This window comes from Archocentrus centrarchus, chromosome 5, assembly GCF_007364275.1.
Source record: "Archocentrus centrarchus isolate MPI-CPG fArcCen1 chromosome 5, fArcCen1, whole genome shotgun sequence".
Taxonomy (NCBI): domain Eukaryota; kingdom Metazoa; phylum Chordata; class Actinopteri; order Cichliformes; family Cichlidae; genus Archocentrus; species Archocentrus centrarchus.
The window spans coordinates 10991605-11018688 of NC_044350.1; the positions used below are offsets into that span (position 1 = coordinate 10991605).

Below are 27084 nucleotides of genomic sequence, written 5' to 3' on the forward strand. Positions count from 1 at the left end.
TGCACGTCCTGATAAACACACTGTAAACAAAGACACAGACTCAGAAATTTGTATACTATCTCTGTATTTAGGTTTGGAGTCTGACTAGACCAGATATCTGAATTTATTGAAATTAGTATTATTGTAATGAGTGGTAGTAGTAATAGTGGCATACTGTACAACGACAACAACAGCCTTGACAAAAATTGGTAAAATTGCTATAAAAACTGCAGTTAATTTTTACTGTGAGACTGAATGACTGAGAATACTGACAACTGCATGGAACCTTCTGCATGTTTTGAATCCAATCTGATTGAAAGAAGCTTTGTGCCAAGTAGAACATTTGGCTTCCTAGTGTATAAAGATGGCATGGTATTCACCAAGGCTCAGTTTTCAGTTTTCTTCTTTTCAGTAACTTCCACCAGCAAACAGATATGGTTAAAAAAAATCCATGGTGGACTTCCAACACCCCCCTTACTTATCAACAGATAAACATCTACCATCATGAAGAAGGCTTACAGTAAAAGGTATCACTGCAAGCTTCATTCATTTTTCTGAACTATACTATTAGTAATATTCCATTATGCACATGCACTGGGAGAGGTAAGCAAAGTCAATACGTAATACATGGATTTCATTCATCATACCACTTTGGAATTCCTTTCTGAATGTTTTGGTGTCCTAATAATGTTTTGTTTTTGTTTTTTAATGTGTACTTTAATAGTTGTATGCATAGTAATACATGTCCTTGTGATTTTATGACTGTTTCCCTTTGAATGTAGCACTCAGTGGATTAATGCATTTTACTAATCTAAATGAATACAGATGTAAAAGCATCAGAATCTTCACCTCTTGTGCATTAATAATAAAATTAGTTGTCTTAACAGTATTTTGAAATATGAGCAAAACCTGTGCATTTTTAAAAGTCTCTCTCTTAGTTTCCACTGAGACCAGGAATATGTAAAAAACTACAGTAGTCTATTGGGATTCTTACTCTTCTTCACATCTTACACTGTGCACCTTAATTCTACACCACTAATTCAATATTTAGACAATTTTAGTCTGTTTTAGACCATTTTCCCTCTTATTTGTGTGTCTAATATTACCAGTGTCTTGTGCTTATTGCGCTATACAAACAGACTTCACTTTGCTTTTGTTTTTGTTCATTTTTGTGATATGTGACAAACTGGGCTCTTGCACTTACCTGCTTTACATGGCTGCAAGGTGGTTATTGTTTTCCTCAAAGCCACCTGCTTTCTGCGGGTATTAAGAAGCACTGATATTTCCGTCAGCTCCTGAAGTGGACGTATGTGGACGGAAAACGTCCCGTGTGACCAGCAGAGGGCGATATACCAACACTGAAAGCACACACTACCGACACCAACGAAGAAGTCACGTCTGGAGCTGACCTGTTAAAACTCCATTCGAGCAGACATGGGCACTCTGCGCTATCTGAACTTGTTCATTAGCGAGCGCCTGACGGCGGCGGCTGTGGAGATTTTCGGGGAAGTGGAGAAAACCCTGAGAGAGTTCCAGGGAGAAATCAGCCGGTCCAAGCAGGAAATAGATCATCTGCGATCACTGGTGTCCTGGCCTGAAGTGAAACTACATAGATTTGGTGTGTAAATTAAATACTTATTTCTGTGCGATAAAGACTACTAACAGTTATTTATTTAAACACGTGCAGAATATGTTTTACTGGTGAACGCAGACAGGTTTTGTCTGGGTGACCGTGCCCTAAACTGGACTATTATTGCACAATGTAAATTATTATAATATTCTATAATTCCATGTAAAGTGTGTATAGTGTGAATTACTTATTTTAATTCTTATTTATATGTGTGTGTATATATGGTTGGAGGTACAAAATACATTTCACTGTGCATTGTACTGTGTATAACTGCGCATGTGACAAATAAACACTATCTTATAATATGACAGATTTTTGTTTCCAACTTTAAAATATGTTTCATCTCCAGCCTTTTCTCGTACTGTTCAGCAGATCAGGTCAGTGCTCTTTGCAGTGATGAAGAGGCTTCTCCTGAGCACTGTCTCAAAGACGACTCTACCCCACAAGTGCACCCAGAGCCCCCGAGCATCCTGCAGATGAAAGAGGAGCTTGACCAGAGGGCTGCTCAGCAAGGAGGCTCCTGTAGTCGCGAGGGTGCACCCTCACACCTATACAGATTATTAACTGTTGAGCAGGTAGCAAGTGTCAAAGCTGAGCCACGTGGAGATGAGTGTTTAACATCTGCCTGCGGAATAAATGGAGACTCAGAAGTTCAACAACTAAAACTAGAAGGTGAGGAGAGGACTGAGTAACAGCACATCCAGCAAAGGCTGGCATTAATTATTTTGTTGTGATATCCGTCTAAGTCTGGAGTGAGACAAAATGTGACTTTAATTCCAGGCATTTAACAAAAAGGTGAAACAAATGTCCTAATAATCTTTTCTCATGTTCAGATATGGTCATAATGGTTGTACTTAAAAGAAATCAGATTAAAAAATGGTTACGAGGTGCCAAAAGGTATTAAGACTTCTATTGACACCTTTTTTTCTTAGATCCACTTGAGCTCACTTACCATAAGAAGGGTGGTACTCAACAAGACTGGAGCCACTGTCAGGACCGTGATGACCCTCATCCTCCTCAGATGATCAAAGTGGAGAAGTCTGCATCATCTAGTCCTCGGGAAGAGGCTGACTGCGACTACAACCTCTGTCATCAGCCATTGAATGTGTATAGTGAGCCTCATTCTCTAACCCTGAGCTCCAGCTGCTGCAGTCTGAGCAACAAAGCCTTTAATACAGCAGAAAAGATGGCAGATGTTGAAAACTGCAAACTGTCAGGACTGTCTGGAATTTCTCAGTCTGCCCAGAGTGAACATAATGAGTATATAGAGGGTTTGGTGAATGGAGAATGGATTAAAGCACTCACAGCAGCGGGAATGAGACAACAGAAAAGGCAAAACACTGACTTGAACAGTCAGGGAGGAGACGGTTTAGGGATGGAAGGATATGCAAATGATTTAATTAGGGAGCGAAAACACACTTGCCCCATTTGTGCAAAGCGTTTCAAAGAGTCGAGCCATCTGAAGGAGCACTTCAGGATCCACACAGGAGAGAAGCCTTACCGCTGTAAGGAATGCGGCTTGAACTTCAGGCAGAGTGGAGCTCTGACGCTACACATGAGAATCCACACAGGAGAGCGACCGTACCAGTGCACGGAGTGCGGCAGGCGCTTCAATCGTAAAGGTGACATGGAAACTCACAGGGTGACGCACACACGGGAGAAGCCTCATCCGTGCTTGTTGTGTGGGAAAAGCTTTAAAAGGAAGAACAGCTTAAAGAAACATATGAAGATCCATGCAGAGGACAGAACTGATTACACTCACCCACTGTGACTGTTCACAGGAGACAGCAGTAACATTTCCCAAACCAAAGTTATCATTTATATACTGTTAAGCTGAAACTGAAGTGTTTGGGTACGCACCACCAAATTTAAAATGTAAACATACACTGAAAGAGGCACTTTAAAGGTACAGTGAGTCATTTTTTTGAGGTTATTTAATAGAAAAAAAAGGATATTGTACTCATAAATATACAAAAATTGGTGTGTAATTGTGTATTCCAATAAATTGATGCATTCTCATACACTTAGAAATAATTGAAAATACATAGGAGTGGGCACTGGCTTGTGAAAGCGGTTCCTCCCATGTCTGCCATGTTGCCTTACTCCAGCTCTTCACCTCACACCTTTATTATTGTTTTTTTGTTTTAACTGACAGATATCTTCAGGGGCCACTTACGCGTTTAAACATTGTTTTTACAAATGAGCGATTAAGAAAGTTATCTGAACTCAACAAATGGTATTTTTGAAGAATTTGGCAGTGATGGGACTTCACTGGTTTCTGATCAAATATTTTGAGTTTGTTTGCACACTAACATTAAAGGCTTCATGACTGATTTTGAGGCCTGGCCACAGATGATAGAGCAGCATGACATGTGATAACATCATAGCATGCATATACATTGGGCTGCTTTGATGGATATATGAGGTCTTATCATCCAAAAAATTTGTCTTGATATTTTTGTCATCTTTTTCTAATATGAGAATCAAATTTGAGTTTTTGTTCTTCAGCTTCCTTTTGATCAATGTGGACTTGAAGCTTCTCTAAAGAGAAACGCATTGAATCTGTTTTTGTATCATTTAGAGTTAGACGATCCTCACCTCCTCTGAACACACGATCATAAAACTCTGCGTAATTATAACCAGGAAGGAGACGTTGAGCTCTGGAATGAGCAGTGTTAAAAAAATCTAACAAAATCCATTGGAGGGCAGGGATTAACAGTGTCCAATTAAAAGAGTCTTCACTTGTTTAAGGTTTGCACATATTTAATAAGATGCTGTTTGAAGACCTGGAAATGTAAGAAATGTGTGCAAACAGTGATGAACATTTAACATCCACGATGGAGCAAAGCTCGAGACCCACAGGAAATGACGTAGAAGCATCAGATGTCGTGGCTGCTATAACAATAATTTTAAACTGAGTATAACCATCCAGATGTAATATGTGTCTGCCTGAATGCAAATGCACACCAGAAATTTTTTTAGTGAAGACAAATTTAATAAAGAAAGCTGCTGTTACACAAACTGTAGATTTAAATGTAAACAATTTCTGTATTAAGAAGTTTTTGTCAAAACAAAACATGTACAGTAAGGAAGAAAGAGAATAAACAATGAATTCATTCAGTAATACAAACATTTTCTATTCAGACACAGTTAGATACTGTTTGTGCCTCCAAAGTACAAAAATTGTAAATTTTAAATGTTTTCATGGTGTCTCTTAAAATAATAGAAATAAAGAAACATTACATTACAACAACAGTACAACTCATTTTTGGGATGTTAAGCATACATGTCCATTTACCCAAAGGGGTCTAAAATTACTATAATTAATAATTGGCCACAATTTCACTTCCAAAAAAAAGGTGCCAGTCTAGGGGAGAGAGGTTCAAACACAGAGACTCAAGACAACCGTTTATTCATGTGGACAAATTAGAATCACTGTTTAACCTAACAGGCATCTCTCTGGACTGTGGGATGAAGCTGTTGGGAAGGCAGTAAGTGTAGGTGTAGAGAGACATCTAGGGTGAAGGGAGTGAAGTGCATGCTTTACAGGAGAGTTGCGTAATGCTTTAGTCAGTCAGACACGGAGCCAGCCATCTTAAGCAGCAAGCAACAGAAGTTGTGTGCGTAACTGACGGAATAACCACACACACACAAATACACCTCCACAGATCCCCTCTATCTACGTAGGCCTGCTTGGTGTATCAGTGACTGTACAGCGTACACCTGCTCGCCTCTGTTCATCATTAAAGAGCCTAAAATCTCTATTGGCATCCTGTTTGTGCTCCCCGAGGGGATATCACCTGAATCCTTACTGGTACAGCGAACCGCACATTAGAGCTATCGAACGGTGGTCCTTAGAGTCGGATTTGATATCTTCCTCGGACCCCAGGATGCAGCCAGCCCACACAGCCAGTGACTCTACACGCCCCAAACGGTCAATCTGGACTCCTGCCTATCTCCACGATTATGAGGTGAGCGAACTCAGAGCCCATTCCATCCCTTCCAAGGCTGCCCAGAGGTTCCTCCTAGAAGACTGCTCCCCCGTGATACTGCACAGATATTGGACGATCCACAGGATCAACCCGCAGTTCAGCCCTCCTACGGCCGAGAAACTAGCACCATTGAGAGGCTGGATAGTTTAATGGAGGAATTGAGCCTCTTAAGGGAGCAGGCAATCACAGCTTCACGATCGCCCGGACCTAGTGGCATGAGTGGCGGTGAGCCCGAGAGAAGCTTGCCACCGACAGGACGACTTCCTACCTACAGGAGCAGGAACCCAGCGTATGGCCCGCCATCTAGCTATGGCCCTGCGGCACAACCAGTCACACCATCCAGGTATGATGGACCTCCTACCTACCCAGGCCACGCCCCACAGGCTCAGGCTCCGTTGTCCCCTGCCTTCACCCAAGAGAGAGCCTATCGGGGTCCAACGTCGTCGATCCCAGACCTGATCAAGAGAGACCCAGGGGAATTCGCCCGTCTCCGGATTGCTCTGGACAACCTGCTTCCTCCAGACAGCACGGAACTGTTCAAGTATCAAGTTCTAACTGACCACCTGAAGCTGCAAGATGCACGGCTCATCGCCGATGCCTATCTCAACTCACCAACACCTTATAGAGACTCCATAGCAGCTCTGGCTGAGAGGTTCGGCCAGCCCCACCAATTGGCTCTACAGAAAATCGCGAACGTCATGGACTCTCCAGACATCAGGAGGGGAGACTTGGAAGCCTTTGAGAAATTCTCACTCCAGATCCGTGCCCTGGTGGGTATGCTGAAGACGTTGGGAGCAGAGGGGGAGATAGAGCTGCGATGCGGATCTCATGTATCACGCCTCCTCAGTAAATTACCTGCCGAAATGAGGTCCGAGTTTTGGAGACATATGTGCCGTCGCCCTGATGCTGTTTATAACCTCCTTGAGTTTTCCGATTGGCTGCAGGTGGAAACCTGGTGTCAATCCAGTGATGGGCAACGAGAAAGACCTAGTTCAAAGCCGGAGCGCCGTCTGGAACCCAGAGTAGCTCCGCGTTCCGCCACAGTACTGCATGGGTCAGAAAAGGACGCACCCAGCTCTAGAGCGGAGGCCCCGAGCAGCCATCCGCCTACTGAAAGGAGAGGAAATACATCCAAAGCTTTCTGTCCCTACTGCGAGACAGAAGATCACTATTTGAGCCAGTGTGCCACCTTCAAGTGCTTCAACAGGGAGCAGATGATCGACTGGATCAGAACCAACAGACGCTGCTGGCGCTGTGGCAGAGCACACCAGGTGGCTAAGTGCAACCTGAAGAAGCCCTGTAGTAAATGCCAAGGCAAACACCTGCTCATATTGCACCCAATCAACAACCGAGAAGTGAAAGAAGGGACCTGCTTAGTGAGTTCTGCTTCTGACAAGCTTTACCTGGATAAGCCTTCCGACCCAACACGTGTCCTCCTCAAAATCATTAGAGTTCTTCTAAGGTACGGGGACAGGACCTTGGACACGTACGCGATTCTAGATGATGGATCGGATCGGACGATGCTACTGTCAGACGCCGCACAACATCTAGGAGTGACAGGAACCCCGGAAGACATGTCCCTCCGAACGATCAGACAGGACGTTCAGATCCTGCATGGAGCATCAGTATCCTTCGAGATTGCCCCCATCCTGCAGCCGCAGCGATCCTATCGGATTTCAAACGCCTTCACCGCCCAACATCTACGGTTGGCAGAACATTCTTATCCCATCTTGACCCTCAAAAGGAAGTATAGACAACTCGCTGATCTACCTCTTCAAGCCTTCAGTAATGTGTCCCCACTGCTATTAATCGGTGCTGATCATCCTCACCTTCTGTGCCCCATAGAGAGAGTACAGCTTGGCCCACCAGGCGGCCCAGCGCCCATCCGTACACGGCTAGGATGGACATTACAAGGACCAGCAAGGGCGCTTGAGACCCAGTTACTGCCCCATCAGTGCCTATTCACCTCGCTCAGCCCAGAGGCCCTGGAATTGAAGAGGAATGTGGAGAAGCTGTGGCAGGTTGACATTCTTCCCTTCTGGAATGAGAGAGAGGTCACCAGGTCTAAGGAGGACACGGAGGCAGGAAAGGCTTCAGTTTCCATCACAGTCTCAAACGTTTCCTCGGTGGAGTGGGGCTCCCGTTGCTGCTCTCTTCTTCTGCATTTCGTTTTGCACACCGTGCCGACTTCTCTGAAAACTGACACAGCACCGACATGAGTACATTGCCTTCTTCGCTGTAGTCCGTTACTCTCCATCGGTTTGCCATCTCAGTGTCTTCATTGCGGTAAACAGTGGAGATGACTCTGGTGACAGCATTGCCGTCAACATTCAGAGTGCTGACACAGTTCCTCCGGTCTGCCTTCAGCACATAAACATCTGCCTTCTCAGGAAGAACAGGAGTCAGGAATTGAGGAGGAAAGTTGGAACCTGCAGGCGGCACCATCACACCAGGTGGTGAGACTATATGCGGCGACGGAGTGTCATTCTCCGTGTGCCCCGTTTGGGCAAAGGGTGTCACCAGCTTGTCTGAGCAGAAGTTTCCTCTAATGGGGATGAAAGGAAAATCCTTGTCCCCAGTGACCAAGTTATGGTACAGGCTCAGGACCAGGTTGGACATGGAGTCGATGTTGCTGTCGTTCAAAGGACGGTTCCTCAGGTTTGTTACCAGCATCTTACGTACCGAAAAAGCCTTCATCAGCCGAGCTACAAGAAAATAAAAAATGTTTTCTACATTAATCATGACATGATCAGATAAATGTCAAGACATGGCTTTATATCATCATATGCTACAGTAAGAGGGTCCACATTCAAAGTTTTAACCCTTTTCATGTGGTAGAAGGTGAGAAAATGATATTGCACTGTAAACGGTTAAATGAAGAGTGTTAAACAAAAGATGACACCAACCACTTCAAATCCAAACCAAATTTTGCATGTTGCAGACGGACATTCTGCTCATAGCATAAATTTGCAAAATTGTGATTTTAGCTCCATGTGAATTAAAATTTTACAGCTCCCAGTGAAGAACAATTCAGTGTGTTTTTGGTGACAGAACAAAGTTCAACGGCATTCATGACTGAAGGAGTTTATAATGAAATTAAAAATTGTGATCTAAAGTCAGGAAACCTCAAAGCGCTCCTTATTGCAAGGACATGCTGCTTAAATCCGTCACATTTTAAATCCGTTTAAACACATATCTGGACAGCTGCATAGACGCTAAAAAGCCAGAGGAACCCTCACACATGTCCATCCATCCATCCACCCATTTTCCTCCACTTATCGCAGGGGCAGCAGCCTAAGCAGAGAACCCCAGACCTGCCTCTCCCCAGCCACTTCCTCTCCCTTATCCCGGAGAACACCGAGGCATTCCCAGGCCAGCCCAGAAACATAACCTCACATAATATCCTCACACCAATATATTGGGCAAGATCGGCATCTTGCACCCAGAGTAACCATAACTGATTTTACACAAAAAGCGCGCAAGATAAAAAGATAAAATAAACTTTTCAAGCACGTGTCTGTTTTAATTCACCTGTCTGTGTAAACTCAGCGAGTGACTAAACTTTAAAAGCACCGGTTAAGATTTACAATGTATGAAATGTACTGTTTAATTCAGCGCCACCAACCAAAACAATGCAAACTCAAATTCTCCAAATACAAAAACAAACGCCGGGATGAAAACACTGACGTCAGACTCCAATTCCAATGCTGACGTCTTTTCTATGGCACATGCATATGTTGAATTCTTAGCATTTTTCAAAATGAAAAAAAAAACAAAATGGTCCAGTGTCCCTCTTTTTCCTGTACTTTTAATATTAACTCAAACATTTTGACCCCCTAAAACTGATTTTTCTCGAGCATGGCATATTTCACCTAAAATGTTCCCACTCATGAGTTAATATCATTAATGAAAGATATGATTGACATGTTTCTCAGATTATAGGCCAAAAAGTCATTCACAACAGTTTAAATACAGCCAATCACTTTTTGTCAGACATCACAGCTGCAAAACAAATCTGCCTTAGCCTAATAATAACATAAAAATATTATATTGTACTTTATTACAAAGTTTTACCATAGCGGCGGTCCAGTATACGATGGATGCCAAGTGTGATCAGGTACTTTTCACGCCGTAAACTAGAGGAGGCCATTTTTGGATCTTTGAGTAGTTGTTGAAGTTTTTCAAAGTTTGGAAGTTTGAATTTGGAAATTTAAAGTTTCCACAGCACTTGCAGAAAAAAAGCTCCTGTCAGCGATCGCGTCAAACAGGCGAATGTTAATTTCTGCTTCTGCACCTTCTGTTCAATACGCGATTCTCATCACCATGACTCCCAGCGTCACCTAAGCAACGTGGAATGACAGACGACTTAGCTTTTTTTTAAAAAAAAGTTTCTTATAATTCTTTTAAAAAAAATTTAAAAAAATATTTCTAATTTATTTTCATAGTTTCGTATTCATATTTATTTTAATATCTATTGACAGACTTTTTTAGCTTTAAAATAAATAATTCCCCAGTTTATAAACAATAAAGAACAATAAGTGAAATACCTTAGGAAAATTCATACATGGTCCCTTTTTTCTTGTTAAATAATACTAAAATCTGCTCTGAAATGTTCTCCAAGTAAGAACGTAAAAGTAGCTCTTTGGAGGACGTTTCTACCAGCTACTTGTGTGTAAAGCTAACCAAACCTGCTATATTAATTAAAAAAAAAAAAGGTATAATCTGAGAATACAAACATTATACCAACCTAAATTCTACTCAGCTTGGATCTGTTGTAGAAGGTGACTCTGCCTCCACACACAGACACAAATATTTACAGTATGAGGGGCCCTTAGGGACATTATTACTGAAATGTTCTTACACACACAACTGGAAGTCAGGGGTTGAAGTGGGACTTGGCAGGTGGGGGACTCTTAAGATCAGATGGTGGCTCAGCGTTTCACAGCATCAAAAATAAATAATAATAACTTAACATCATTTACAGATCAATATCTGATTTTTTCAAAATGTGGACATTACATGTAGGCTTTAATTTTATAGTTCACCAAATGTCACTGAGCATTCCTTACCTTTAAATCTAACCTCTCTGCTTCCTCTTTCTTCCATCTTTCCCCATCTCCGAGTGAAAAAATACAGCAGCTGGACCTTTAGCTAGCAGACTTGGTGTGTGAAAAACTGCACACAAACATTTTGTGTGTTCTGATATTTGTTCAGCTAATAGAAACGTTGCATTTGAAATTAAATGCCGCAACACGTTATTCCATTTATTCTCGCTCCTCTTCAGTAGCGCTAGCTAAGAAGTGCCGCGACCACATCTGCTCTCGGTCCGCCCACTGTAACCCCTGAGCACAGCGCTATAAATGATGCAAAAATTGGTTTTGTCTCTTTCATCATTTCAGGTATGCGATAAGCCTCGGTGATGGAGGCTACTCCAGTAGGACTAGCTTTTGTGTGTTATTGTTCCTCCACTTTGGCTCAGATCGGTTTGATGTTTGAAGGCGCGCAGTGACCGGAAATAAAAAATTCGAAAGAGAAGAACCTGTTTTGAAAATGTAAGGAGCAGAAAGTATAGATATTCGTGTAAAAATGTAGAGAGTAAAAGTAGAAAGCAATCAGGAAAAAAAAAATCACAGTAAAGTATTGATACCTGAAAAATCTACTTAAGTACAGTAACAAAGTATTTATACTTCGTTACTTCCCACCTCTGTCCACAAGTATAAGCTTAGCTTAATGTGTACAGTGAAACTCGTTTCAGAGGCGTTCACATTCACCCTCTTCGGGTGTTATCAGTCCGTTCAACACACGTGGCGAAACCTAATTTTGTGAAATCAAAAAATAATTAAAAATTTAAAAAAAAAATAATAATAAAAATCTGCTTCTTTTTTTTTTTTTTGTAATCACTAACAGCAAAAGGAGAGAAGGACTGTGTGCGTCTTACAGCTAAGGACAAGATGACACCTGACATCTTGAGTATTTCTTAAAGAACAAAAATACTGATGAATTAATAAAGTTGTTCTATGTTTCTGTTTCTATCAAAAAAAATTGCACGCTGACTAAAATGGGAAGTAAAACAGTGCTGATTTCCTAATAATTACAATTGCAGCATTAATATATAAAATAGGAAATGTTAAGACTGAACAGCTTCATGATTTTTTTTAAACAGTTTGATTAGTTTTGTGTTTTCACTAACAAACAAAAGAACATGGAATTGTACAACATACTGTTATGTCACATTACAGAGGTGCTTTTATGCCTTATCTATTGTCATAGTAGTCGCCAGGCATTTACATACACAATTAGTGCCTATCAACAAGACAATCAGAGATTGCAGCTATGGTGTAGACAAAAAAAAAAGAGCATAGTAACACAGGAGGAGGATGTTCACTGGTTAGTCCCTAGGATTGACCACTTTATTAGATTAACTTCATGATTTTTGAAAACGGTGTGCTCAGTTTGAATTTGCTGCCGGCAGCAGCTTTGTGTATTTTGTAGTTTTGGAAGTAAAATGTTTTGTACCTGCTCGTGATTTCAGCTGCTGAACTGTATGGGGGCTCCTTTGCCATATTTTGCATTTCATAATATGCAGGCTGGACTGCGGCAGGCCTGTTTATTCATTATTATTATTATCCAAGTTTATTCATTGTCCACCACTGAAAGCGCCAACAACACGTGGCACGAGAGCCTCAGAGCTGGAGCACGGAGCAATGGAAGAAGGAGGCCTGGTCTGATCAATCACATTTTCTTTTACATCAAGTGGATGGCCGGGTGCATGTACATTGCTTACCTGGTTAACCTGGAGGATTTATTTTCTTCTGAGGAGTGACTAGCACGTGGCTCTTGAAATGAACCAGGATAAAGTCCAGTAGTCTTTCAAGGTCTGTGTGCAAGGCAGCTTTGCAGACTAGAGAAAATCGGACTGCTGAACAGCTCAGATGGACGATCAGACTCAGGAGACTCTCCAAGACTAAACCAGCAGTGATCGGTGTTGCTGGTCCCCCAGTGTGGCCACCACATTTTTTTTCCAATAGGCTTTAAATCAGGTGGTGCTCCTATAAGCACCTTCGTAGCACTGTGTTTAAAGTAATGTACAAATGCTATAATGCCCAAATTAAAATGTCTAAACTCCCCTTTTTCCAGTATGGTTTATAATGAGATTTGAGTTGTTCTCTTGTGTCACTGCACGCTATCCATGAGAGGACCCCTTAATAATTTGTACAGCAGAAGGTTAAATTCAGTTCAGTTTTATTTATATGATGCCAAATCACAACAGCTCCATCAAGGTGGTTGTGACGCCTTGAAGTGAGAATGTTATTCACAAAAATGGTGGACAGAAATTTTCCAGTTTAGAATAAATTAAATGACCCAACTAACATTTTGGCTTTATTGACTATTATAACTTAGTTTTTTGTTTGTTTGTTTTTTCAGTCCTCTTGCATCTATAACAAAGTGTGTACACGGTGTATGGAGGACTTTATCTTAATTGTTAAGCGCACCTTTTTAACATGTAATGTCTATCTGAATTATAATAATGAATATGAATAAAAAAGGAATAAATGATATACTTGTTGGAGCTATTTGTGGGTTATTTTTGCTTTTTGGATTATAGTGTTGAGTTTATTTTTGCTAAGGTTAAGTTTATGGTTTATTTTTCTTTTGGTAAATTTGGGTTCACTTTTTGGGTTTATGGCTAAGTAGGCGTACACTTAATTTACTTAAGTAGGTCAGGGTGGGAGGGGTCAGCAGGCACCGGGTCATACGGATTTTTACCAGGCGACAGAGAGGCTGCAGACTAAATTGCTTATGTAAGTTTGCTGCGTAATGGAGAATAAACTGACCATTTCTGCAATTCTGTATGGACATTGTGTTATTTTTAAGACCTCTTTGACCTGCGTAAGATCCAGTTCTGAGGTGCCTCAGTGGCCATTTGGATTTGTTGGGTTTTGATGTGGACCAATGGCCGCTACAATACTATCAACATCTCAAGAAGTTTATAACGAATCTGATTTTCTTTTGAGAAAAGACAGGAAAATTCATTATATATAGTTATGGCACATATTTACTCAAATATGTACTTCCTGTTTCAGAGCGTGGTACTTTTAGAAATTCACAGTGGCTCAGGCAATAAAAAATATTATCACAACAACAGAAAAGAAGTGGACTTTTATCATTTGAAGTTTTGCTTGAGTCTTACTTAGACAATGTGAAGCACCTTGTTTCTTGTATTATCCATCAGCCTTACAAAAAACACTTTCAGTTTATTTGAGCAAATTTAGGGACAAGCACCTCTTTTTTAGCTTCTGTGACACATTGACTTTTCATACCTTAAACTAGATGTTAGTGTTGTCCATGATACTGTTTCCATCTAGTACCATCTAGTATTTCTAAAACCCAACATCAGCCTATGCCATGTAGATGCTCAGATTAAAATAATAATAAATCTAGATACTGTATTTCCAAAACTAATTTAATCAGGCCATCTTTAACATTTTGAATTTTTTTTTTTTTTTTTTTTTTTTTTGCTTTGCACCACAAATTTCCACATTTTCAAAATCATTTCCTGTCAGCCATCAAACCTGACAGTATTTGTTAATGAAGATATAGCCTAGTTTTGCATTAATTAATTTAGTCGGGAGATTAATTATTTACCACGAGCTCTGCCTTCTCTGAGAAGAAATGTGACTTTTTAAAACTGTATGGGCACGACTTTAACTTTTAGACTGATTCCTGTATTTTTGAATGAAGAAATCCAGCGCGTGATACGCAAAACGAAACGAAGCGAAACAGAAATCTTTCTGTTCCAGCCCACGGTCCGTTTTTCACAGAGCGCATTACAGACCACGGTATCGTTTTGGCTGTTGTCAGTCTTAAATTTTGTCGCGAGACAAGCCATCGCAACTACATTATGAGCGCCCTGAATGAACAGTATGAAGAGCAGGTCCGTCCCCGCATCGACCTCGTTGATAAACTCCGCTCTCTCGGTATAGAGAAGGACTTGGCGCTGCCCGCTATCGCCGTGATTGGAGACCAAAGCTCCGGGAAGAGCTCTGTGTTGGAGGCGCTGTCAGGGGTGGCACTGCCGAGAGGCAGTGGTAAGTACTCTCATTTCCAGCTCAGAAACTTTCCGTCCATTAGAAGAGTCAAAGTCAAGTATATAACGGCATCGTATGAGGAAGTCAGGATGGAGACCTCAGAGAACATTGATGGATGTAGTGAAGGAGGACATTCAATTCAATTCAGTTTTATTTATATAGCGCCAAATCACAACAAACAGTCGCCTCAAGGCGCTTTGTATTGCGGATAAAGACCTTATATATAAAGACCCTATAATAATACAGAGAAAACCCAACAGTCTAATCTGACATGCAGTTGTATTTTCACACCATCATCATCTGCATTGCAAAATATGGCACACAGATGAATAATGGACAGACTGCCACAGACTGGTTTGGGTTCACTTTTGATTTTTATTTCAATTAATGCATGCCTTATTTTTTTATGTGTATGTGTGATACAACCCACACCCATGTGGGAGAAAAGAGTTCACCCTTGTTCAATTGGAAAGTGATTACAGTTGAGTTTTGGGGAAGGTGGAATCTTCTTTCTCAGAAGGAGAAAGAAAGAGAAAGTTAAATCAAGAAAGGAATCACCAAAAGAGCTAGTTTGGACATGCAAACTTAATGATGAGGAAAATAGTTTCCTCCAAGGTGCCTGGTAGGTTAAATGATTGTTTGAGTTAAATTCTTTCAGGCAGTCTGCACCCTTTAAAAGAAATAGTTTTTAAAGGGTGTAGACTGCCTAGAAGAATGCTCACAGAAGCTCAGTAGTCCAAATCACCTTGGCTAAAAGCATTTTGACAAGATGCTTTCTAACCTGATCTTGCTAGAATCAAACCATCTGGCAGGGCAGAGGTACTCCAGCTCCTGGTAGAAAGAAAACCTTGTTACATATTTGCATTGACAAAACAGCTACTGGCTAAATGTCAAAATGCACAACATAAATTTTTTGATTTTTATTTCAATTAATGCATGCCTTATTTCTTTTATGTGTATGTGCGATACAATCAAGGGGGTAGGAATGAGTTCACTATTGGGGGGACACATATTGGAAACCTGACATATGCACAAAGCATAAAAAAAAATGCTATTTGATATTTTAATTTCTTCTTTTTCAAATGTTTCTTGGAAAAATAGTGTTGTCTACATACATACATTGTATGTATAATTTACATGTGTACATATTTTATAATCATAAGATGTGGGCAAACCACCAAACGATGGCTTGAGTCTTTTATCAAGTACCATGTCATTCCAGGGCTGTACGTTTACTTTATCAGGTGGCTGCACTGGTACTAACAAGCTAAATATTTCAGTAGCACAAAAATAATTTAGTAGCACACACAAGTCCAAAGTTTGATATATTTTATTGGTCTAAAACATTTAATACTGGTCAAAACGCAGTGACATGACGCTGTGTTGCGCCTTCAAAATAAAAGCACCCAAGTTGGAAATTTCAAAATCAAGTATTTTTCTCCGTGGTGTAATTTTTGGCTGGGACAAATGCGCCTGTCTCCAATATTGGCGGGGACACGTCCCCCCGTTCCTACATCTATGGATACAACCCACACCCATGTAGGAGTAAAGAGTTCACTCTTGTTCAATTTGAAAGTGATTACAGTTGAGTTCTGGGGAAGGTGGAAATTTCTTTCAGAAGGAGAAAGAAAGAGAAAGTTAAATCAAGAAAGGAACTATAAACCAGCGAAAGAGCTAGTTTGGACATGCAAACTTAATGATGACCACACCTTGGAGGAGAATAGTTTCAATTTTACTCTTTTTTAAATTTGGTGGAGGAACTCAACTGCTTCAAACTAATGGAACAGGTTAAAGAACTTTCTGCCAGAAACTTTTATGGGTTTTTGTTCAGGTACAATTACAGTTTTAATTTTAGGCAACTAAACTGCCTGGTTAGGTTAAGAAATGATTGTTTGGGTTAAACTCTTTCAGGCAGTCTGCACCCTTTAAAAGAAATAGATTTTAAAGGGTGTAGACTGCCTAGAAGAATGCTCACTTGGAAACGTTTTATTTGCTGATTTAAAAAAAAAAAAGAAAGTCTATCATCAAGTACACTGGGTTCAGTGATGTTATGGATGGGCCTCAGGGGTCCAGGCCCACCCAATAGAGTCACAGGTTTCCCAGCAGAACATTGTCCAAGTATTACACTGTAACACACATGTACCATGCACCCAACCATCCACTTGATGTAAAAGAAAACGTGATTCATCAGACCAGGCCACCTTCTTCCATTGCTCTGTGGTCCATGTTCACATGCCCATTGTTGGTGCTTTCAGCGGTGGACAGGGGTCAGCATGGGCACCCTGACTGATCTGTGGATATACAGCCCCATACACAGTATGTACTCTGACACCTTACTATCAAATCCAGCATGACCTTTTTCAGCAATTTGAGCTACAGTAGCTTGTGAGCTAATCTGGAGGCCACATGAAGTATGGAGGTCTGTTGTGACTGACTGCAGAAAGTTGAAAGCTGTACACTATGCACCTCAGCATCCACTGACCCTACTCTGTGAGTTTACATGGCCTACCACTTCGTGGCTGACGTGCAGTTGTTCCCAATTGCTTCCACTTTGTTATGATATCTCTAAAAAATTACTGGAATATTTAATAGTGAGAGGAAATTTTATAACAGGACTTGTAGCACAGGTGGCAGCCTATCTCAGTACCACACTGGAATTCACTGAGCTCCTAAGAGTGACCCATTCTTTCACACGTTAGTAGAAGCAGTCTGCATGCCTGGTGCTTGGTTTACACACCTGTGGCCATGGAACATCGTCACCTTCAGTCACAATATCTCGCGATTGTTTAAGATGGACCTTGAGCCTCAGAAAACAATAATAATAATAATGCATTAGACTTATATAGCACTTTTCAAAGTACTCAAAGACGCTTTACAATTTCATGCACTATTCATTCACACCTTAATCATACTTGGTGGTGGTAAGCTACTGATGTAGCCACAGCTGCCCTGGGGCAGTCTGACAAAAGCGTGGCCGCCAATTCGCGCCTACGGCCCCTCTGACCACCACCAAACACCCAACCACATTCACACTTAGGCAATGTGGGTTAAGTGTCTTGCCCAGAGACACAATTACAGCATGCACTCAGACTGGGACTCGAACCAGCGACCCTTCGGTTACACGGTGCGCTCCTACCCACTGCGCCCATGCCACCCGAAGCAAATCACTGTGTATGAAAATGACTAACTCATGAACAGTTAATGCAACACCTTTGTAAAATCTTTTTTTTTTTTTTAAATGAAGAAGTGTGACTTATTATAAGTGTCTGCGCGTGCCTTTAACTTTTAGACTGATTCCTGTATTTTGGAATGAAGAAATCCAGCGCGTGATACGCAAAACGAAACGAAGCGAAACAGAAATCTTTCTGTTCCAGCCCACGGTCCGTTTTTCACAGAGCGCATTACAGACCACGATATCATTTTGGCTGTTGTCAGTCTTTAATTTTGTTGTGAGACAAGCCGTCGCAACTACATTATGAGCGCCCTGAATGAACAGTATGAAGAGCAGGTCCGTCCCCGCATCGACCTCGTTGATAAACTCCGCTCTCTCGGTGTAGAGAAGGACTTGGCGCTGCCCGCTATCGCCGTGATTGGAGACCAAAGCTCCGGGAAGAGCTCTGTGTTGGAGGCGCTGTCAGGGGTGGCACTGCCGAGAGGCAGTGGTAAGTACTCTTATTTCCAGCTCAGAAACTTTCCGTCCATTAGAAGAGTCAAAGTCAAGTATATAACGGCATTGTATGAGGAAGTCAGGATGGAGACCTCAGAGAACATTGATGGATGTAGTGAAGGAGGACATGCAGTTGTAATTTTCACGCCATCATCAACCACATCTGCATTACAAAATGTGGCACACAGATGAATAATGGACAGACTGCCACAGACTGGGTTGGGTTCACTTTTGATTTTTATTTCATTAAATGCATGCCTTATTTTTTTTATGTGTATTGTGATACAACCCACACCCATGTGGGAGTAAAGAGTTCACTCTTGTTCAGGTGGAAGCTGATCACAGTTGAGTTGAGGTGGAAGTTTCTTTCTCAGAAGGAGATAGAAAGAGAAAGTTAAATCAAGAAAGGCACCACCGAAAGAGCTAGTTTGGACATGCAAACTTAATGATGAACACACCTTGGAGGAAAATAGTTTCAATTTTACTCTTTTATAACTTTGTGGAGGAACTCAACTGCTTCAAACTAATGGGAGAAGTTAAAGAACTTTATACCAGAAACTTTTATGAGTTTTCGTTCAGGTACAATTACAGTTTTAATTTTAGGCAACTAAACTGCCTGGTTAGGTTAAATGATTGTTTGGGTTAAATTCTTTCAGGCAGTCTGCACCCTTTGAAAGAAATAGTTTTTAAAGGGTGTAGACTGCCTAGAAGAATGCTCACAGAAGCTCAGTAGTCCAAATCACCTTGGCTAAAAGCATTTTGACAAGATGCTTTCTAACCTGATCTTGCTAGAATCAAACCATCTGGCAGGGCAGAGGTACTCCAGCTCCTGGTAGAAAGAAAACCTTGTTACATATTTGCATTGACAAAACAGCTACTGGCTAAATGTCAAAATGCACAACATAAATCTTTTGATTTTTATTTCAATTAATGCATGCCTTATTTCTTTTATGTGTATGTGTGATACAATCAAGGGGGTAGGAATGAGTTTACTATTGGGGGGACACATATTGGAAGCCTGACATATGCACAAAGCATAAAAAAAAATGCTATTTGATATTTTAATTTCTTTTTCAAATGTTTCTTGGAAAAATAGTGTTGTCTACACTTATATTATTGTACGTATAATTTACATGTGTACATGTTTTATAATCATAAGATGTGGGCAAACCACCAAACAATGGCTTGAGTCTTTTATCAAGTACCATGTCATTCCAGGGCTGTACGTTTACTTTATCAGGTGGCTGCACTGGTACTAACAAGCTAAATATTTCAGTAGCACAAAAATAATTTAGTAGCACACACAAGTCCAAAGTTTGATATATTTTATTGGTCTAAAACATTTAATACTGGTCAAAACGCAGTGACATGACGCTGTGTTGCGCCTTCAAAATAAAAGCACCCAAGTTGGAAATTTCAAAATCAAGTATTTTTCTCCGTGGTGTAATTTTTGGGTGGGACAAATGCGCCTGTCTCCAATATTGGCGGGGACACGTCCCCCCGTTCCTACATCTATGGATACAACCCACACCCATGTAGGAGTAAAGAGTTCACTCTTGTTCAATTTGAAAGTGATTACAGTTGAGTTTTGGGGAAGGTGGAAATTTCTTTCAGAAGGAGAAAGAAAGAGAAAGTTAAATCAAGAAAGGAACTATAAACCAGCGAAAGAGCTAGTTTGAACATGCAAACTTAATGATGACCACACCCTGGAGGAGAATAGTTTCAATTTTACTCTTTTTAAAATTTGGTGGAGGAACTCAACTGCTTCAAACTAATGGAAGAGGTTAACGAACTTTCTGCCAGAAACTTTTATGGGTTTTTGTTCAGGTACAATTACAGTTTTAATTTTAGGCAACTAAACCGCCTGGTTAGGTTAAATGATTGTTTGGGTTAAACTCTTTCAGGCAGTCTGCACCCTTTAAAAGAAATAGTTTTTAAAGGGTGTAGACTGCCTAGAAGAATGATCACTTGGAAACGTTTTATTTGCTGATATAAAAAAAAAAAAAGAAAGTCTATCATCAAGTACACTGGGTTCAGTGATGTTATGGATGGGCCTCAGGGGTCCAGGCCCACCCAATAGAGTCACAGGTTTCCCAGCAGAACATTGTCCAAGTATTACACTGTAACACACATGTACCATGCACCCAACCATCCACTTGATGTAAAAGAAAACGTGATTCATCAGACCAGGCCACCTTCTTCCATTGCTCTGTGGTCCATGTTCACATGCCCATTGTTGGTGCTTTCAGCGGTGGACAGGGGTCAGCATGGGCACCCTGACTGATCTGTGGATATACAGCCCCATACACAGTATGTACTCTGACACCTTACTATCAAATCCAGCATGATTTGATAGGTTGTAGAAGTATTCTGCATGCCTAGGTGCTTGGTTTATACACCTGTGGCCATGGAAGTGATTGGAACACCTGAATTCAATCATTTGGATGGGTGAATGAATACTTTTGGTAATGTAATGTAGTTCATGAATGCGCATTACAAACCAAGCTAATTAGTGTTAGCTGATAACTTTGAACTCCACCCTTTTTTTTTCTATATAAGAGAACGCGTGGCTATCAACAACACCCAATATGGCTGCCACTGCGGGACATCACACTTGCTACAATGTTATAATGTCGCTGTTGCTATAATGTCTGTGGTTTCACTTGGTTTCACTTTAACATTTACCTCCTTGTCTCACTTCTCACATTCTTAAAACACAGGTATTGTGACAAGATGTCCATTGGAACTGAAGATGACAAGAAAGAAGAGAGGAGATGAGTGGTATGGAAAGATAAGCTACCACAACTATGGAGAAGAGCTAAAAGATCCTGCACTTGTGGAGCAAAAGATTCGAGAAGGTAGAGAATACAAAATTCTTAAAGGTCACCACCAAAAGCCAGGCTAAAAGTAGAGGTAAAAGGTAGGTAACATAATTTGTTGTGTAGGCACACATGAAATCATATTCTCTCTTTAGCTCAGCTTAAACTGATTGGGAACGATGTGGGGATCAGCAGTGAGCTCATCAGTCTGGAGATCGCTTCCCCTGATGTTCCAGACCTTACACTGATCGACCTGCCTGGCATTGCCAGGGTGGCTGTGGAAGGACAGTCAGAGAACATTGGTGAACAGGTATGAGACTTCAGTCTCTCCTAATTTTTAACAAAATGTATTTGCTAGAAATTTGATCCAATAAAATGTGTTGACAGATTAGTTCTCTGTACTTTGCTCCAAAGTAAATTATTTGCAAATTATTGTAATTTATGTTTGCTGTTTAAAGTTTGGTTTTTGGACAAGCAACAAAGACTGCACCCTAAATACAGCACATGTATGATTGCTATCACTACAGCCCACAGAACACACATCCAGAGTCTGATTGGCACTGAATCCAGTTGGTTGTTAAACGCACATGTTACTAATAGCATTAATGAAAGAAGACGTTTCTCCATTTGCATCCATCCTATGTTTTTGTTCTGTGGTGTTTAAATTAAGACATCATTGTGGCACCAGTGTGGCTGCTGATTTTTTGCTGTTATATTTATTTATTGTTATACATGTTTATTATTTGATCTGAACAGTCCTGATTGGATTGATTAGATAGGTGTACTGTTTATAAATACATTTGTACAATTAATGACATAATATTTGTTTTAATATAAATTCATACTTTCAGATAAAAGAAATGATCCAGAGTATCATCAAAAAACAAGAAACCATCAGCTTGGTGGTTGTTCCCTGTAATGTGGACATTGCAACCACAGAAGCTTTGAAGATGGCAAAGGAGGTGGATCCTGATGGAGAGAGGACTTTGGGTAAGCAAGTGTGTCTATCGTGTATTCTCTTTAATATAAATTCTTTTGCTGGGAGTGTTCAGTTCATTAAACAAGTTGCCTAATGAGCAAAATTATGTGTATCGAAACACGAACGCAAACTGTCATCCTGGAAGTTAGAGCCAGGTCACAACTTGCTTTTCCACAGCTGGTCTTTCTGTGTGCTGGGAAATCCAACACTATCTCTCTCTCTCAGGCATCTTGACTAAACCTGACCTGGTGGACGAAGGCACAGAAGAGACAGTGATTAAAATTGTCCATAATGAAGTCATCCCTCTGAAGAAGGGTTACATGATTGTCAAATGCAGAGGTCAGAAGGAGATCACAGAGAAGGTGCCTCTTAGTGAAGCAATAGACAAAGAGGAAACCTTCTTCAAGGAGCATGCTCATTTCCAGTAAGTTTGTTCTTTTTTTGGAAATTATGCAAACAAGTGTTTGCAGTGTGTTATTCTGTGTTGCATACACTCTAACTCTTTATTTGTGCTCTAGGATTCTCTATGATGAAAGTCAGGCCACTGTTCCTAAACTGGCAGAAAAACTGACTCTTGAACTGGTGCATCATATCCAGGTGAATTCTTGTTACTGCTTCATCGTATTGGTTCACTGCAGACGGCTTCAACCAGCTCCAGCTATGATGTCTTTATCTCCATGTGATTTGTAGAAATCTCTGCCTCGGCTTGATGAGCAGACACAGAAGAAACTCAAATGGACTCAGGCAAGGCTGGCCGAATTAAGAAAAGGACCTCCATCTGATGCAGCTGAGAGACTAAAGTTCCTCAGTGACGTGAGTTTACTAGCTGGCACATTTTATACCTCCTAAGCAAAAGGACTTTGAGCTTCTGGAAGCAACATGTCTTCTTTTATTTGAACCTGTTCTGTCTTAGAGAGTGTCAGCATTCACACAGGATGCTATCAGTCTCACCAAAGGTGAAGAATTAAGATGTGGCTACAAGTCCAACATCTTTTCCACGCTCAGAACTAAGTTTGAAGCATGGGAGAAATTCATACAGAACTCTGGAACATCATGTAAGTGAATTAACAACTTTTCATTACTTGCTTTTGACATACATTCTGCTACTTACAAGTTACTACATACAGAAACTTTCATTTTGAAGTAAAAGATCTGGTTTCTTTTGCTATTTTCCTTCCCACCATAACAAACTGAACATATTTTACATCTTCATGTCATGGTCCTGGGCCGGTGGCTCAGTGTTTTGAGTTCCTTTTTGTGCAGTTCTGGTTTTTGTTGTATTTTTGGGTTGTGTTGCTTAGTTTCTCTCACTGCTTAGCTTCTCAGTTTGTTGTAGTTTTGCATTCTGTTTTTGGTTTTAGTCATTGCTTTTCATTCAGTTTTCCCTTGGTCCTTGTCTTCCCATGTCTGTGTTCCTGGATTTGGTAGTGTGTATTTAAGCCTTTGGTTTTTCTGTGTTCCTTGTTGTGCTGTTGTCAGTATAGTCGCTTGTGTTGCTACAAATGTCTTCCTGCAGTAAACTTTGAGTTTTGTGTAGCCGGCTCCTGTCCAGTTTTGTGTTTTATTTTTAGTTAATAAAATTTAAGTTAAACATGGTTCGAGCCTCAAGAGTCTTATGATCAGCCTTGCCTGTCGCAGCAGATAGTGACACTTCACACATGAAATGATGTAACTTTTATTACATTGCAGTTGAAACGAGTGTTCGGACAGCAGAGTCTCAGTTTGAACAAAAGTACCGTGGGAAAGAACTGCCCATGTTTATCAACTACAACACCTTTGAGGCCCTTGTCCAGGAGCAGATCAGGCAGCTGGAAGAGCCGGCTGTCCAGAAACTCAAGGAAGTGTCAGGCATGTTTTTTCTTAATGCTGCAATCATTGCAAGCCATCACCGTACATTATCCCTTGCCGATACTCTTTCATTTTATAGTTAGTTTGTTTTTTTAATCTTTCTAATATTATTTTTTTAGAGATTATGGGGAAAGAGCTGTTTGAATTGGCACAAGACAACTTTGTTGGTTTTCCTAACCTCATCAATGCAACTAAGGTATCATCTTCTTTGTGACATGCTACTGCGCACATACTGTATTACTAAACATTGATTGAATATTTACTAAGATTTTTGTGTGATTCAGTTGAACATTGAAACCATCAGAAATGAAAGGGAAGATGCAGCAAGGTCCATGCTGAGGATGCAGTTTCAGATGGAGCTGGTTGTCTACACTCAGGACAACAGATACATCAGGAAGATGAATAAGAAAATTGCTCAACAAGGACTAGGACCACAACTGCACAGCAGTGGGTTCACCCCGAAAGAGATGATGAAACACTTTGGAGTATATTACAAAGTAAATGTCTCTGAAATGCTGTTCTTTATGTTTGCTCCTAAAAGCTTGTGATACGGTATAAAGTGTAGCCAGGTGAAAAAGTACATCCCATTGAAATAATTGACTCTTTTTTTTAAACAAGTAAACACTGAACCCTCCAGTCCAATGAAACCTAAAAACTAACATCTGTTATATTTAAACACACCTTCACCTTAAAATGAAAATCAGGAAAATCAGATCAGACCCTCCAGATGGAATATTTAGAATAATCTGGAATATTTATAGAATATTACACATTATTTGCAAAAGCCCTTTAAGGCTCTCACCTTTAAGGACAATTATTTACAAATGACATAGATTTCAAATGAATGCTAAAATACCCAGAACTGGCTGCCCCAGTAAATTCACCTTGATGAAAGCATAAGTCATAAATCCAAGTTAGAGTTGTTTTACCACAACTGTGACTTTTATTTCAAGCTTCAAATCAAGTCCAAAAGCTGAATTTGGGCCTTAAAATGGACCTTTCAGCACAATAATGATCCTGAGCAAACCTGCAAATCCTCCTGGATATGTCTCAAAAAGAAGAAATGGAAGACTTTGGAATGGAGTCAGAGGTCAGAGTCAGCTCATGTAGAAGTGGGAATGTTGGATCAACTTCCAAAACACAGGCTAAAAGCAAATCTAGTCAATCTGCCAGTAAATAATCAGTAAAGACAGAAACGTGTAGGATGCTGGTGATCAGAATAAACTTTCTGTGATGCTTGCTTCTGACACCAAAAGTACTTTTCTAAAGAATATGATACATTAATATTTTTGTGTAATAAATTGAAAAAGTTTAATATTGCAGCTACAAAGCTTTATGTAGACTGAGTTTAGGGTTACTTTTTTCTTTGTGTTCTTTGTTGTGAACAAAGTGCTTGAAAATTATTTTCATATTCAGATTAATTTGGGTACAAGGTTAAAACATTCCTTCAGCTAATTATTTAATGTTGAGCATTAAGCACACTAGAAAATGTCTCGACTTCTGTTCTGAACCAGACACACTTCTAATTTAAATTCTAAATACACATCTCGAGATATTACAGACCCCAACGATATTTTTGTGATCCAACCACATGCAGGAAGTAACTTTTAGTACATCCTTATTTTGTTATTTCTTTCATTCTGCAGATTGCTGGTCAACGTCTGTCTGACCAGATCCCCCTGGTGATCCGCTATCAGATGCTGCAGGAGTTTGCCTGCCACGTGCAGAGGGGAATGCTGCAGATATTACAGCAGAAAGAGAGAGCAGAGTCCCTGCTTGAAGAGGACACTGTCACAAAAAATAGAAGAGAAGAACTTCAGCTGCGCCTTGAGCGCCTCTCAAGAGCTCGCCTTCTGTTAACTGAATTTAGTATGAACACACACAAAGTCAACTCAATGGGAAAGTTAACATCAGATTTCTGACCTGACAAATATGTTCAGCACAAAATTGAACCTCACGCTACTCTTGTGTTACTTTCTGCAATAATAATTTTAAAGAAACATTACACTGAAGGTATAGGAATTAGAAGTATTTTTTTTCTTACTTCTTATTTGCCAAACGGCATAGCAACATCTAAAAAAAAAGAAATCCAGAGAGAAATATAACAAGGGGATATAATGAAGTGACTCAGGCCGATTTTGAATGCCCCCCTCCCATTTATCAAAATTTGAAGAGAATATGTGCAAAACTTCTTTTTATAGAAAATTTGCTGCATACCAGAAACAGTTGCAACAGGAGTTCTTAAGTGGTAGAAAAAAAGAAAAAGCAGCTCAATCAGAATGTCTGTTGTGGACCAGAATATTTTTGCATTGGCAGGTACTCTGTGTACTAATGTGCTGTATCACTATAGGTTGTCTATTCCTCTTCAGTTGTAATAAATACATAAATAAAATACAGTGAAACATGCTAAACAAAACTCAAGTTTCTCAGAGTGTCTTTGCTGTGGCTCAGAATAACTGGGCTGGATCACTGCTGTGTATATACTGAAGTCACATTGTACATCTACACAAAAACCAAGCTATGCAATCAAAGGAGGTTTGTAAAGCATCCATCCATGTTCTTCAACTTCTCTAATTGCGGTGAGGCTCAAATGTAAAAGGTTTGCTGCCACTATCACTCTTCCCAGAGTCAGCTGTCCAGCATCTTCCAAAATTGATCACAAAGGCAAGTTTGTGATCAGACGTGGTTTCTTGAAGAAAGTTGTCTGCACACCAAGGATAACCGTGCTGCATTTCATGAGCTGATGGTACAGCTTAAATGATATTAGGATGTGTTTTAATCTACTGGGGAAATGAGAGTACTTTCTATACAGAAGACAATTTTAAAAATTAGTTATAACTTTTTTTTTTTGTTGTTCATTTGTTTGCTTAAAAAGCAAATAAACTGAATCTAAGAATTTTATATAGGTTACATACCATGTTTATGAGATATGCTTAGTTTAATTCTTTTCAGGAAATTCATGACACATCCAGGAAAACTCATTATATAACAAATTATAATTATAAATGTTAAATAATCCAGGTATGTTAGGGTGCAGCAGCAAACCAGCATCTGTATTTCTAATGTTTTTATGAGTGTTTA

General features: G+C 40.2%; 3 protein-coding genes across 4 annotated transcripts; 2 read left to right on the forward strand and 1 right to left on the reverse strand.

Moving 5' to 3' along the window:
- The first annotated feature begins 1380 nt into the window (after positions 1 to 1380).
- Positions 1381 to 4640, forward strand: LOC115779765 (zinc finger protein 239-like). Its single transcript, XM_030728561.1, has 3 exons — positions 1381 to 1597; positions 1982 to 2281; positions 2542 to 4640. The coding sequence occupies exons 1-3, from the start codon at positions 1414 to 1416 to the stop codon at positions 3378 to 3380; spliced, it is 1323 nt and encodes a 440-aa protein (XP_030584421.1). The 5' UTR covers positions 1381 to 1413; the 3' UTR covers positions 3381 to 4640.
- On the reverse strand, positions 4601 to 10711 carry LOC115779766 (uncharacterized). 2 transcript variants are annotated; one of them, XM_030728563.1, is made up of 2 exons: positions 10671 to 10711; positions 4601 to 8306 (listed from the first exon to the last, which is right to left on the reverse strand). In XM_030728563.1, the coding sequence occupies exons 1-2, from the start codon at positions 10705 to 10707 to the stop codon at positions 7705 to 7707; spliced, it is 639 nt and encodes a 212-aa protein (XP_030584423.1). In that variant the 5' UTR covers positions 10708 to 10711; the 3' UTR covers positions 4601 to 7704. The 2 variants fall into 2 exon arrangements, with proteins under 2 accessions (XP_030584423.1, XP_030584422.1); XM_030728562.1 differs by lacking the exon at positions 10671 to 10711 and adding an exon at positions 9676 to 9881.
- Positions 10712 to 18130: 7419 nt separating this feature from the next.
- LOC115780064 (interferon-induced GTP-binding protein Mx-like) lies at positions 18131 to 26373 on the forward strand. Its single transcript, XM_030729018.1, has 12 exons — positions 18131 to 18352; positions 21078 to 21215; positions 21332 to 21486; positions 22028 to 22166; positions 22381 to 22579; positions 22674 to 22752; positions 22846 to 22968; positions 23069 to 23210; positions 23845 to 24003; positions 24123 to 24199; positions 24288 to 24500; positions 25650 to 26373. Exons 1-12 carry the CDS (start codon positions 18166 to 18168, stop codon positions 25923 to 25925), a joined length of 1887 nt encoding a protein of 628 aa, XP_030584878.1. The 5' UTR covers positions 18131 to 18165; the 3' UTR covers positions 25926 to 26373.
- The last annotated feature ends 711 nt before the right edge of the window (positions 26374 to 27084 follow it).